The sequence below is a fragment of the Entelurus aequoreus genome, linkage group LG02 (assembly GCF_033978785.1).
Source record: "Entelurus aequoreus isolate RoL-2023_Sb linkage group LG02, RoL_Eaeq_v1.1, whole genome shotgun sequence".
Lineage (NCBI taxonomy): Eukaryota > Metazoa > Chordata > Actinopteri > Syngnathiformes > Syngnathidae > Entelurus > Entelurus aequoreus.
In genome coordinates, this window is record NC_084732.1 from 44,579,798 (window position 1) to 44,595,532 (window position 15,735).

At 38.4% G+C, this 15,735-nt stretch overlaps 1 protein-coding gene across 1 annotated transcript; it reads right to left on the reverse strand.

Annotated features, from left to right (window-relative positions):
• Positions 1-1,973: 1,973 nt before the first annotated feature.
• On the reverse strand, positions 1,974-14,521 carry got2b (glutamic-oxaloacetic transaminase 2b, mitochondrial). Its single transcript, XM_062027420.1, has 10 exons — positions 14,356-14,521; positions 10,146-10,302; positions 9,914-10,042; positions 8,729-8,788; positions 8,503-8,664; positions 8,168-8,272; positions 7,866-8,016; positions 4,916-5,081; positions 4,690-4,840; positions 1,974-2,287 (listed from the first exon to the last, which is right to left on the reverse strand). The coding sequence occupies exons 1-10, from the start codon at positions 14,436-14,438 to the stop codon at positions 2,165-2,167; spliced, it is 1,287 nt and encodes a 428-aa protein (XP_061883404.1). The 5' UTR covers positions 14,439-14,521; the 3' UTR covers positions 1,974-2,164.
• Positions 14,522-15,735: the final 1,214 nt, after the last annotated feature.

The window sequence follows — 15,735 nt, forward strand, 5'->3', positions numbered from 1 at the left end:
TGAGTAAATTTTGGGATAAATTGTACTTCTAAGAATGCAACATACTTTTACTTGAGTATATTTATAGAGAAGAAACGCTATTACTCCGCTCCATTTATCTACATTCAGCTCGCTACTCGCTACTGATTTTTATCGATCTGTTAATGCACGCTTTGTTTGTTTTGGTTTGTCAGACAGACGGACCTTCAAAAATAGGATCTATCACATGCCAGCGTTTCACCAATCAAATACAGTCACTGGTGACGTTTGACTCCGTTTCACCAATCAAACAGAGCCAGGCGGTCACATGATTAACAAGCTTATAAGCTTACATGAACTCAACGTCAAATTTGAGAAAGCACATCTCGGTAAGTAACTTTAGTAGATATGTTGGCTGTCACCGTAGGCTGATGTTAGCTTCCCTGCTATGAATCACTGTCATGTACATCGTGTGGGGACATGTGGACCCCGACTTAAACAAGTTGAAAAACGTATTCGGGTGTTACCATTTAGTGGTCAATTGTACGGAATATGTACTTCACTGTGCAACCTACTAATAAAAGTCTCAATCAATCAATCAAACATTTATTAACGTACTGCAGCCTCATAGACACACACACACACACAGTCGCACACACACACACACGCTTGCATAGAAACACCAATCAGTGTCCCAGGTGCAGCCCACACCTATCAGTTTATGGTTAGCATAAAGGCTAACATTTTATTTTCCTTTGTAATCTCTGCCTACTGAGCCTATGGTGCTGTTAAGTTATTGTGGCGCAATTTGCCTTAATTTTTTTTATGTTAATGTATTATTATTTAATATATATTATTGTTTTAGTTGCTTAAGAGATATTCCTGGCTCTGAATTTGCTCATTGCTATTTTTATGTTTTTGTGCATTATTTGTTGCCGTCATCATTAAACAAACAGGTTACTCATCAGTTACTCAGTACTTTTTTCACAACATACTTTTTACTTTTACTCAAGTAAATATTTGGGTGACTGATCGATCCTTACTTTTACTTGAGTAATAAATCTCTAAAGTAACAGTACTCTTACTTGAGTACAATTTCTGGCTACTCTACCCACCTCTGGTCGCGGGGGGGGGGGGGGGGGGGGAGAGAGAGAGAGAGAGAGAGAGAGAGAGAGAGAGAGAGAGAGAGAGAGAGAGAGAGAGAGAGAGAGGAGGAGCCTATCTCAGCTGCATTCGGGCCTCTTCTTCAGTCTTATTTTTGTCTGAGACACCCGTGTCAACTATATCCAATCAAGAAATACTTTGCAGGTCGAATGAAAATAGCCATTTTATAATTCTTTATTCTGAGGATATTTTGATGAAAATGTGTTTCTTCATCACTTATTGTAAAGATGAATAAATACAAAGCAATCACAAGAGCAGATACTCTACAATTATTTATTGTAGTTCTGTTATGAACATGACCAATGTTTTAATGTGCAGAATACAGAGGCGAAAGGTGACTTTCAATTATACTCTCTACATTCAAAATGACACCAAAAGGCCCGCACTGAGACACCATAACTGTACCATTATTAAATACAAAGTCCTTATAATGGAAATTATTCAGAGTAAAGAAGAAGTGAAGGCTTACATGATTTGTTTGTTTTGAGAAATAACATGAAGAAACTGAAAAACTGCTGTTCCGCCAACAACTATAATTGAAAGCCCAAGTGAATACTACTCAGGATGCAGATTACTTTCCAAAACGACAGCAATAGAGTAGTGAATGATTGATTAGTTCAAATAATGAACTAATCAAATTCCCCATAATACATTAGAGCATAGCCAATATTGAAATTCAATATTCAATATTCACCTTTTAAAGACATTTACATTTTCTCAGAGCCAAGGAGCTCTTTACTTGTTCTTGAAACTTATACAGCTGAATTGACAGTTGACATTTAAAAGAACCAGCAGAACAGCCAAGTTTTTTCCACACAATAAATAAGTACACGTTTAATTTAGCAGGGGACTTGCATTTAATGAGATTTATTTCTGAGGAAACAAGATAAGTAAACCATTTTACCAGCAACAATAGTTGGACAGTAGACAGATAAAGTCCAACAAAAATGTCTAACTGTATACTAGAAGTAAATTGGAGGAGAAAGTGATTTCAAATCTCCTTCAACCTCACTGCTTGGATGTTCTACCAACAGGATCCACTCTACTTGGAGACGGAATGGATGGCCTCTGCCAAGTATCCCACGTTCCCAGAGGACACGCCTGCCATGGAGATCCTGCCGTCCTTGGTCATGTACACTGAAAACTCTTTTGTCAGGCGCTCAACCTGCAAAATAAATAATAATATTAATATTAATAATTAGGGATGGCTGGTATGGCCTGAAATCTATTTTGTTATGTATGTATATATATATATATATATATATATATATATATATATATATATATATATATATATATATATATATATATATATATATATATATATATATATATATATATATATATATATATATATATATATATATATATATATATATATATATATATATATATATATATATATATATATATATATATTGCAGGCTTTTACGATAACAATATATATCGCAATATAAGGTTTTGGCATGTAAATTATAATAGAACTATTTCAAAATAACTTACAAAGGCTCCTAATTAGGCTGCTGACATACAGGTATGTGGTAACATACTGCGGCATTTATGGTTGTATTAATAATCTACTTGTTAATATCTTGTTTATTTCTGTTGTTAGATGGTTCTATCTACACTTATGTTAAAATGTAAAAAGCACTTACTCTTCTGTTTGGACACTTTACCGGTACATTAGTTGCGGGAGATAGGACAATTGTGGGTATCAATCCAATATTAAATAGTTGCAGGGCCAGTATTGGTCACACCAATGCTGATACTTCAAATTTTCAAGATCATTTAATGATTTTTTATCACAATTATAATCAGACAAAAACATTTACCAATTAAATATTTGAATTATTTCCTACTATTGGCTCTGATTTAAGTCCTTTGGTTTTTGTTCTTAAAAGGGGAACTGCCCTTTTTTAAAATGTTGCCTATCGGTCACAATCATAATAAAATGTGTATTTTTAAATCTTTTTTTAAATGTATTCTAACCTATAAATAAACGTAAAAAAGTCTGCTTACATTGCAGCCAAAGAGAGGTCCTCGATTCCGTCCATAAAACCCGATAAATAACCATCCAAAAACCGCCAAAAATATTCATTTTACATTTCGTGACTTGAATTTTAACCAAGTATTAATGATATTGTTATTATAAGCGGTAACGCAGACAATTTTTTTATAGCGGCGCCGTGATCACAAGCATGTGCTCCTTTTTCGACATAATCAACTGAAGAGCTGCTTCCTTGTTTCCTTGCTAGTCAAACTTTATAGTAGATCATAAATCATGCCTCTCATCTGAATAGTAGAAGTACAATGACGTATTCCATCAAGTTGGTAAATGTTGACTGCTAATTTAGAGCCGGAAATGGCGAGAACGACACGAAAAGACGCTTGGTTCCACCCCCTTTTCTTCTCAAGGATGAGTCATTCTTCATCTAAATGGGAATATATGAACATCCTAGCAGTTGGCATCCTAACGACAGCAGACATTGCACAGTAAGTGATGTTCTGTTATGTTTGTTGACTAATGAAGTCTGCAGTGAGTAATAATCAGTTATGAAGAAAAAAAAAAACGTCATGAGTTCATGAAATTAATGCATCACAGCGTATGCTTAAAATGATCAAAATACATAAATAACGTTATTATAAATGTGCCCGTTCCTACATTACATATATACTTACAGCATGTATATAAAACCCTAATGGAGGTGTTTGGATGTGCTTTTAAAAGTGTTATAGGCAGAATAGAGCAGCCCCCATAGACTCTATTGTAAGCGGACTTTTGATTGCATTTATTTAATATTTAAAATGCATTAAAAAATATGACATCCATTGTCATGTCTTTGATAATGATTGTGAACAATAGGCAAAACATTTTTTTAAAGTGCAGTTCCCCTTTAAAGGCCTCCTATGTTCAGGGAATTATTTCCTGAGTTTGTAAACAAAAACAAACAACAAAATGTTTTGATAATAAAAACTATCGCTCTAATCACTGTTGTATCAACCATGCTAATAATATGCTTGGTATTGTTACTGTTGATATTTCTCTCGATCCACCTACGGTTGTTTACATTCAAGAGCTGTAGCTTAGTAGTTATCCTGTCTTCTTGCATCCTCCTACGGTTTGTAGTGTAGCATGTTTAGCTATTCCTTTTCCTCAAATGATAAATGACTCTTGTAAAAAAAAGTAATTTATCTGACGCCATAGAGCGAAGACTGCTGACTTAAAAGTGGCTTTGCACTGTTGAGGGACGTTAGCAGCTCGTGAGGACGTTACATTGCGTTGAGGACGTGTTCAGTCTCTTGTCACTGACAAATCTGAAGGACACAGAATGTGTCATCAACATGCATTGTCACATATAACGACAGTATTAAAAGCTGTTGTCGACCGAATTTATATACTAATTTATTGCAACCATAATAATTGGACCAGAACAGTACTTTATTTGTAATCAATGTTTGGCTACCGTCATGTTGTCACAGTGTGTGACAGTACATCTACAGATTAACGCTATGTTTGGACAGTATAATTTTGGAAAGCCTAACAATGCATATTTCTAGGGTGTGTACCTGTTCAGGTTTCAGGCCCGTGAAGCAGAACATGCCAATCTGGTCGATGACATGCTGCCAGTTGTGGGAGGAGCCATGCTTTTTCAAGCCGGCCGAAAGCTGTTCTCTCATCTTGATGATGCGATTGGCCATCCCATGGACCTCCTCCAGCCTGCCACACAGACAAAGAATGTATTTAGTTTTGACATACGCTATTATTTTTGCATAGGAACATTGCAACCTTTACCAAAGTGAACGCAGGTCAGGCGTGTTGAGAATAGTTGTAGCAATTCTTGCACCATTCATTGGTGGGTTGGAGTAAATGGGTCTGATGAGAATCTTTAATTGAGACTCGACCCTCTTAGCTTCCTCATTGTCTTTACACACCACAGTGAAGCCTCCCACACGCTCACCTGTAAACGGCAGTAAGGACACAGCATATGAGAATACTACTGTGACTACTAGGGATGCATACTAAAAATTGGTGCAATGTAAAACAGTAGTAACAAGACCAAAAAAAACATTAAATATCAATACTTTACTTTAATGTATGGGCACTGAAATGAAGCATAAAGAGTATGGTTACCACTAAGATAAGTTAGTTTTCCACTTACACAGACAACTGTGTGCATCTAGCTAAGGCAGTGATTCTCAAACTGTGGTACGTGTACCATTAGTCAGAGTCGTGTATAGAGAGAGTATGGTCAACCCAGTTTCAGGAGATCTCCTCAATGGTTGGTCAAAAGGCACTCACATGACTACAGAGCACCATGTTTGCTACCAACTTTGAGCATATGCTATTCGTCCGCGGCGCTTTCTCCTTAGTTTTTCGACGTGTAAAAATGCCCAATTGTACAGCATGTGACTACTCCACCCGGGATGATTGTAGAAAGCTTTTACATCGCTTTACCAACAACTCGGGAAAAAAGCAAGTATTGGAAGTTAAGATTTGATGTCAACACTGGAGAGGTAAACACACGAAAACTGTTTTTTTCAGGAGAGAACACACATAAGCTAATACAAATAATAGAAGAAAATAATAAATTTAGGAAATGGTTTGACAAAAACAGACTGTCCTTGAATCTCAGTAAAACTAAAATAATGAAATTCGGTTACAGCAGAAGAGAAAGTCAAACAAATACAAATGAAAGGAGTAATGGTAAATGGTAAATGGGTCCTACTTGTATAGCGCTTTTCTACCTTTTTAAGGAACTCAAAGCGCTTTGACACTATCTTCCACATTCACCCATTCACACACTGATGGCGGGAGCTGCCATGCACGGCGCTAACCAGGCCCATTCAATGAGTAGACATTGTAAGAGTAAAATAAACCACATTTTAGGTGTAATAATAGATGATCAAATGAACTGGAAATCTCACGTAGAAACTATACAACATAAAGTGGCAAGAAATATGTCCAAAATAAATAAAGCAAAATATGTTCCATGATTCCATCCATTTCCTACCGCTTGTCAATTTCAGGGTCGTGGGGAGGCTGGGGCCTATCCCACTGGACCAAAATCCCTCCATATTCTTTACTGCTCACCAGTGTTACCATATCTAAGTTATTGTGCAGAAATGTGGGGAAATAACTACAAAAGTACACTTATTCACTCACCATTATACAAAATACAAAGATCAGTTCGAATAATACATCATGTTGGCTATCAAGAACATTCAAACCCTTTATTTTTTAAATCAAAAATATTGAAATTCAATGATATGGTGCATTTCCAAACAGTTTAAATTATGTACAAAGCAAAATGAGGGTATTAAGTTATTTTTTGGTACTTCTGTGTATTTTTTAAAATTTATTGTGTTGGAAAGCCTGTTGGTCACTAAACACTGCATGAATGTAGCAGCAGAATGTGTCAAATACAGAAGCAAAATTGTACTTTGACGAAATGAAAGCTGGTTTTATTGAAAGTTTATGAGCTGGAGTATGTTTAGAACTATATTTAGACGTATTATCTTGGTTTATTTAATTAGGAAAACAAAGTCAAAACAACATTAAATGCAAGCTTCCGGGCAGAGCCGCAAACGTCCTTGTTAGCAAACATGGTGTCTGTTGTTTAGTTGGCCATACTCTCACTTTAAGTTGTATTGTCATGTGACTTGAAGTGGTGGGCCACCAAACCACCATGGCTACTGAGAAGCAAACAGAGTGAACTATCCGAGTAGGCAAGGGGCCTGGATCTTAACACTTAAAGTAGATACGAGCAAAATATGTAACTATTCAATGGAATCTACCCCTATAGGTTATCAGACAAGATTTGTCGAGTGATCTCAAAGATTATTCGTTGGTCACGTTTCCAGACAAATCGAACTATCTGGTGCTCCTTCTTTCTAAATGGCAAAACAGATGAAAACTTGGGAAAAGCATGGAGGGCTACAACTTCTTTGTGTGTGGCTGGGTGAAGGAAATTGCTATCAAGACTCCAAGATAAATCATGCACTGTTTTTGCTTAGGTAAGGTTACATTTCATGATTTAACTTTGTGTCTACATCCATGTTTGTTGCCATGTTGTTGATGCACGCACAGTTTACGAGTATTCATGGTTTTCCCTATCTTTATCAAAATATAACTACAGATGTCAACATTGTGTATGTGCTGAAAGCTTCATTTATGATTGTTGCCTTTGGTAAAAGCTTAACTCTTTTTTTGGTTTTGCTCACATTTGCTTTCTTTTAGACTTGCCGAATTGGTGCTTTAAAAACACTTGTAGCAAAAATTTGCTTTAAGAACGCTGAAACAAGATAAGATACAAATAATTTAAAGATAATAATTAAATGCGAAATAATAAACGTTAAAAGTATATTAAACAAACCTTTAACAAAGTGATCACTGCAATCTTGTGCGTTCTTCAACTCTCGTTTGGACTACAATGCGTGCCACTTTCTCGTCGTCTTCCGTGAAGTCTTTTGCCCTTATTGATTTCTTCTCGAGGAACGAACATTCATCCTTTTTTGCATAAACAATACCCAACCCTAGTGAGTGCTGCTTTCAGTATAACAAGATTTCACCACTAGGTGGTGGTAAAGACCTCATCAGTCACCCATGGGGCCATTACGATTGTCTGATGATACACTTTATACAAAAAAACTGATTATGAGAAATAAAAATGATAATTTAGGTTTTCTTTTAAACAGAGTTAAAAGTATTTTGAGAAAGGTTGCCGTGGTGCATTGACACTGACCATAGAGACCCATGTTCTTAGCAAAGGACTGGGACAAAAGGATGTTGTGGCCCTGCTCAATGAAGTAGCGCACAGCCCAGGCATCGCGATCTATGTCCCCACTGGCGAAGCCCTGGTATGCCATGTCGAAGAACACCAGCAAGTTACGTTTCTGAAAGGTGGGAGTACAAAGGTACAAGGATAGAGAGACGTCAATAAATCTGATCGATCCAGTTATCTGCAGTGTGCTGCCTTTGGAACCTTCACAAAGGTGATTGTAAATATATGAATGCAGACATTTTCTACAGATAATAACTACGCACTTTCACAATGTCAGAGATTTCCTTCCACTGTTCAGGCCTGGGGTCAACACCAGTAGGGTTGTGGGCACAAGCATGCAACAGGATCACGCTTTGCTCTGGGATTTTCTGTGACAAAACAAATGAACAAATTAGTATTAGTCACACTTGAAATGGGTCATGCAGCTAATCTTGGCCGACTAATCACTTTAACATAAATAGTCTTAATAATGGAGATGCCAAACATTCACACTATGCAAAATAATTTTCAAGTATACCAAATACATAGTTCCTTATTTATTTCTGTGATAAATCATGAGATCCTGTTGCCTTAAAAATAACTGTTCTTTGTATCTTACAGAAATATCCTCCAGAGCTCCACTGAAATCAAAGCCGCATGTTGAGGGATCGTAGTAGCGGTATGCTTTGAGCTGCATGCCAGCGTCTCTGAAAATGGGTGTGTGGTTGCCCCAGGAGGGTTTGGGAAGGTAAACATCTCTGGGACCTCCATGGAACCGAGACTGAACCAGAAAAAGGAATTGTGATTTAGTTTGCCTGGGCAGGTTAAATAAACAAGTGCATTACCAGGAAGTTAGCTCCGATGCGCAGAGATCCAGTTCCTGAGATGGTCTGGACAGTGATGTTCTGTTGGAAGATGACTGGTTTGAAATATTATGATCAAATACAATTATGTTTGACTTAGATTCGTATTGCTGTAATGTTAGTGATGTCACGTCCGGCTCACATCCCACCCAATGAATATGCGTGGTGGTCAAGTTAGCTGTTTTCAATTGGGTACAACGCGCCATTGAGCCTTTCTCAAAGAAAAAAGATCCTATGGTTGTGTTTTCGGCTGTACTAATCTTTAAAATCGCGAAAAGGATAAATATTTATTCAGAGTTCCCAGAGAGGTAATTAAAAAGAGAGGAAGAGTGCAGGATTTTAAGAAATGACGACTAAAAAATAAGCCCACACTTTAGTCCAAGGTAGCAGAGTAGAAAAATGCACTAGTTCGCAGTGATCACTTTGTTACAGGTTTGTTTGATATACTTTTAATGTTTATTATTTCCCATTTAAGTATTATCTTGATATTGTTTGGATTTTTTTACCCACGTTTGGTACAAGTGTTTTGAAAAGCACCAACTCGGTGAGTCCAAATAAAAGAAAGCAAATGTCAGCAAAACCTAAAGGAGTTGAGTTTTTACCAAAGGCAGCAATCATAAATGAAGTTTTCGGCATATACACAATGTTGACATCTATAGTTATATTTTCATAAAGACGGGAAAAATACGCTATTCGTAAATGGCGCGCGCAACAGCAACAAACATCAGTAGACGCAAAGTTAAATTATGAAATGCAACCTTACCCCAGCAAAATCAATACATATTTATTCGGGAGAGTCTTGATACCAATTTCTTTGGTCCAGTCACATACAAAGAAGCTGTAGACCTCCATGTTTTTCCAAGTTTCCATGTGAGAATGGCGTCTGGAGCACAAAAGTTCGATTTGTCTGAGAACGAGAATGACGTATAATCCTTGATATCACTCGACAAATCTTTTTTTTGATAAAGTATACACATCTATTCCTTTGCATAGTTTGATATTTTGCTCCTATCTGCTTTTTGCAGGAAGATTTAGGCCTCTTATGTACTCTGATAGTTCGTTTGATGCTTGCTGTACAACAGCCATCTTAGCTTGGTTGACCACCACTGCTTTTCACTTTCGGGAAGAAGTCACATGTCGGAATACAATCAATACGCACTCACTGACCCTGCCACTCTTCAAAACCTCATTATCAGCACCAAGAGCAAGCTGGGCACAAGCTTTCGTAAAATCTCCCAAACCGCCAATGGGAAGATATTCCTTGTCCAGCTGTTTTGCTGCGATCAAAGCCTCTGCCTGAGGGACAAAATTGAAAATATACATAGAAATACATAAATATATGGAATACAAAACACTTCATAGTGAGAAGGTGCAAGCATGTGTTTATGTGCAGTGTTACCTTGCGAACACAGCTGAGAACAAAAGGCTTGCCCTGGTCATCCCTATAGGCTCCGACCCCCAGGTTCATCTTCTTGGGGTTGGTGTCCCTCTTGAAGGCCTCGGACACCCCCAGGATGGGATCGGGGGGACCCATCTGCACTCCGCCCCACCATGAGCTGCGAAGACGTAAAGATTAAAAAATATCACGCACAGAATCACTCATATGAGCTTAGAATGTGCTACCTCTTAAGTAATGCTAAGTAGACTGGTCATGCCAATGTAACAGTAATAGTAGTGTGACCAGAGCACCATGTGGACCTAATGCTTGAGCTTAACTGATCATGTGAACCACACTGACGAAGAAACTTGTGAAAAACACATGAAGAATAGTAATCAATACAAATATTGGAAACAACATTATTAGCCTATCCACTGCATTTTGATGATAGTGAACTACAAAAATGTTGAGTTTTTATTGCTAGTAATGTGTATGAAACATTTGGTTGTTCTTGAATGTTGCTACCGTGAAGCTCATGTCTTAGGTTTCATCTGCTTTGTAAACCCTCTTCACTTAGCAGCTAAAATTAGGATTGAAATATCTGCAAAGGGCAACGGTCTCCAATCACTTCCAATAAATATTATGCTTATAAATAATTAGACAAATCACAAAGATAGTTATGCATTAAATGGGGTAATTATTCAAATAGTAATAACTGCTCCAAGGAAATATACATTTCACTATTTTGCATCACTTTAATAAAATCCTAATGGCAAAGTATTTCAAACATTGACAGTTTAGCACATAGAACCTTTGAACAGATGAAACAAATGAACCTCAACTTTTAAAAACATCAGACAAGCTATCTGGGATCAACAGACCAAAGGCCAAGCTGCGGTTACCACAGCATTCATGTCTGTCAATAAAAATATCTACAAACACCACTTTTGAGGCCCAACTAAGAAAAATACTAGGTACGTGACTATCGGCCACTGACCTAATTATCTGTATTGCTACGGCGGCTTGTGATTTGCGATGTGTGTCGTAGTTTTCTCTGTTTAGGGTTATTTTTTTTACCAGTTGACGAGTACATAGGTTGATGGCGTAATTCACATTTTCCGGAAGTGCCTCAACATTGAAACTTTCGGGTCTGTATGAAGACGACAAAAAAATCAACACGTGAAATCACAAGATCGTAAATAAATATACACAAAGATAAGTTAACTTATATATCCTTTTATACTTACTTTTGTATATAGGTTTTTCTTTAAAATCCTGAAATATGAAGTAAGTCTGTAAATTACATTATCATTTTTTAATGTCCTTTCGAGGCGGCAGCCATGATGCTCGTTGCCCTCATTTGACGCTTGCTGCCGTAATTTGTTAACATTTCATTCAGAAAAGAACTCCACTATAGTCAGATAGTATCATGGTATAATGCGCAATTATTCGCTATAAATGGCATTTTATGATGTTTTTTTAATGTAAATTGGTTTTTAGATTGTCTTTTCAAAAAAGGTACCCTCTGTTGAAAACCCCATTTGGAAATTCCATGAAATATGGACGTTAAGAGCTATGTTTCTGGTAATTGTAATATTGCTACTCAACTTAATTAAATAATAAAAAATTAAACAATAAAATCTTCATTTTTTTTCCCCATCAAGTGATTTTCTACGGGTTACATAACTATCATATTTACTTTTTATTTCATGCATTTATTTTTGTGTGGAGTTTGCATGTACTCCCCGTGACTGCGTGGGTTCCCTCCGGGTAGTCCAGCTTCCTCCCACCTCCAAAGACATGCACCTGGAGATAGGTTGAATGGCAACACTAAATCGGCCCTAGTGTGTGAATGTTGTCTGTCTATCTGTGTTGGCCCTGCGATGAGATGGCGACTTGTCCTGGGTGTACCCCGCCTTCCACCCGAATGCAGTTGAGATAGGTTCCAGCACCCCCGCGACCCCGAAAGGGACAAGCGGTAGAAAATGGATGGATGAATGTTTTAATGAATGTTTTATCCAGACGCATACATTTGTCCAAATGTGGCCAAGTAGACGCATTGTGGATTTCCTGGACGTCGTCTACATTGCTAAAAGAAAAATCTAAAGAAGAGGATCCCTCCGCCATCTTTCACTCGTTTTTTAAATATATAAATCGCCCGCTTGAATATTCCCTCTTCTCTTCTACGACTCTCCCATCATCATTTGGGATGTCTGTTGTGATTTCCCTTCCTGGTTCCATGGCCCGCTCTATGTTGCCTCTGAATGGCCTGTCCCTAATGTTTTGCTCAAATCTCAACCAGTCGTGACTCATCATAGTAAACAACCAACCAATCATGGATGTTCTTATAGTACAAGCACGTCTTGGAAGGAGGAAGAGGAGGGGTTAGTAGCCCATAAAGTGTTGAGAGGGAGTGGGAAGCGGGGAAGAATCAAGGAACACAACAAATAAGTGGCGTTTGGTCATTTTAACGTGACATACATTATATCAATATTACGATATTTTCTTAATTCATATCTTCTTTAAAAATATATTGATACAACTTACAAACTCGATGTATCACCCAGCCCTTATGTAAAGGAAAAGGGGTAGGATTAAACAAGCTCTGCTTCTTCCTACTCCTTTTCGAACATCCATCCATTTTCTACCACTTGTCCCTCTCGGGGTCGCTGGAGCCTATCCCAGCTGCACTCGGGCGGAAGGCAGGGTACACCCTGGACAAGTCGCCACCTCATTGCAGGGCCAACATGTTGAAAAGAAACAACTAGGAATTGTGATGTATCATGTTGTTTGCACGCATATTCGAAATCAACTCAAACACAATCCATAACAATAAGGCAAATAATTGTTGAACTTCAAAAATTCATGGCTCTTTCATTTTTGGCCTATCACAATGGTCCACATACATTTTAAAAATGTTTTCCTAGGTCTTTGCAACAGTGTAATTTCTAAAATATATCTTGCATTTTAAATGGTTTGTCACGGACCTATAAATTCCACTTTTGAAGTAAATAAACGTTACAAAATGACAGATTGAAGTAAGAGAAAAACACCCAAAACCACCGAATACCAGCAATGGCTAGTATAAAAAAAACATCCATTCATCCATTTTCTACCGCTTGTCCCTTTTGGGGTCGCGGGGGGTGCTGGAGCCTATCTCAGCTGCATTCGGGCGGAAGGTGGGGTACACCCTGGACATGTCGCCACCTCATCACAGAGCCAACACAGATAGAAAGACAACATTCACACTCACATTCACACACTAGGGACCATTTAGTGTTGCCAATGAACCTATCCCCAGGTGCATGTCTTTGGAGGTGGGAGGAAGCCGGAGTACCCGGAGGGAACCCACGCAGTCACGGGGAGAACATGCAAACTCCACACAGAAAGATCCCGAGCCCGGGATTGAACTCAGGACTACTCAGGACCTTCGTATTGTGAGGCACATGCCCTAACCCCTGTCCACCGTGCTGCCCGGCATAAAAAAAAACAACTAGATTTAAATTGGAGACTAAATGAAAACAGAGCGCATTTTATTCAACACTAAAAACGTAAAAACGTGATTTGTCCTCTAAATAGAAGCTAAAAGGACAACAGCACTAGCATGCACGCCACGCTACAAATCAACCAATCACCGAGCGATAGTGAAATGCATTAGCCAATCAGGTTACACTAATCCGCCAACTACGGCAAGTCGCCTGGCTCAAGCTGCATGTAGGGTTCGTCTTCATTATACTACCTACGCAACGCTTAAGATAAGCTTGATTGCAGACAATAAACAAAACAATTGTTTTTCCAGTTTTCAGCCTTTATAACTAAGCTATCGTAATGCAGCAATATTGCTCAACCCTTTCTCCCTGCATACCTACCAGCTAAACCGGAAGTGGCGCTGATTCCAACGTGACTTTCATTATAAGCAAATCGACATCGATTATTGCAATCAACTTAATTCCCAACAGGTGGATGCGGAATTCATGCTGGAAAGACCCCCAATTGGGGACGCATGCTGCAAATACACTGACAGTTCAGATAGGAAGGCCTGCTGTCACCCTATGACCCCTATCTGCTCATGCTAGTTGGCTAGCATTAGCTATTCCGCGTATACAAGCTCGTAATGCCAGTGGGAGTTTTGACATAACTGTAGCCAAACACGCTAATATGAGCGGCAAAGACTACCATGGCTAAGACATGCACAGCTAAAATTGCATTTCAACACAATGTCGCTTTTTACCTGCTACGGGCGGACAGAACCCCGAGAGAAGGGGTGATGTTTCCCAGACAGGAGAACACCTTGTTGGACTTGAGCAGGGCCATTGCTGTGTGCTTGCTTGGGGAGTGGAGCCTAGCGGGAAGTGGACGGATGAAGGGCGGTCACGGCCACGGTGAGACTCTAGGAGGGCTTGGTGACGTCACCAGGCACGCAAACGCATGGAGGTCACGTGGGACGTTCGGACTTTGAAATATTAAAATATATATTTTTTTTAAATCGGCATGATTATTTTGATGTCGATTACAACCATTCTGTTTTAAACATATATGGGCCGACAAGAAATAGCAAATATGAAACAAATAGCATTATAGCATGCAATGGCACAATTTGACCGTTAAAGCCAGCTCGCAATCGCACATGACAATATACACTGTGTTGTCTGTCTGTTTGTAAATAATCCAGACGAGGCGTGTTGGCTGAGTTCTAAACGTTTACTCATAAAGCGTGCTCATCACAACATTCTAGCTGCCAGCATGGCCACATACAACACTTCTCCGGCTACCGCGCATGCTCATAACTCCCCTTGCATGCTGGGTAGTGTAGTTCTTATATTACCTGGAACACAACATCACATACACTACCTCCATATTTGTTGAAATTGTTATCATGATGAAAGATCAGTTAGTTTTTATAAGCTAAATTATTCTTCCCGTTTTGACTTATTTGATTAGTAGCGTGTACTTGGCTTTATGTATAGTGTTTGTTTATCCACCAGTAGACTCAGTGCTTGCAGTATCTTTCCACCAGATAGAGCTATTTATCATTTAGAAGTTGCGACTTTGAATGTCATACACGTTGGGAAATTGGTATTGTGCTGACCTATATCTGTATCCTTGAACTTTTTGCGTTGAAAGGTTGGGTAGTTTGCATTTTTTCCCCCCACAGAATTCCTTAACTTAACATGATGCATCAAATAGCTCCCAACCACACATAATTTGAAATGTTGAGCTTTTGTAGTTTACATTATTATCAACACAGCAATTTGGAAACATATGCAAATGTTGTATGTTTTATTTATTTGTGCCGTATTTTAAACATATAGTACTGATTACTTCTCAGGAGGCAGGCGCAGCAGGTTGAGAATAATAAAGAAACACATATTTTTCATACCTACTAAAATCAGTTGTTTAAATGCAAAATTAGTGGATGTTTGGTTCCTATTTTGAGTGAGTAAACTTGGAACCAACCACCAAATATGGTAAATGGGTTGTACTTGTATAGCGCTTTTCTACCTTTTTTTTTAAGGGACTCAGAGCGCTTTGACACTATTTCCACATTCACCCATTCACACACACACACACATTCACACACTGATGGCAGGAGCTGCCATGCACAGCACTA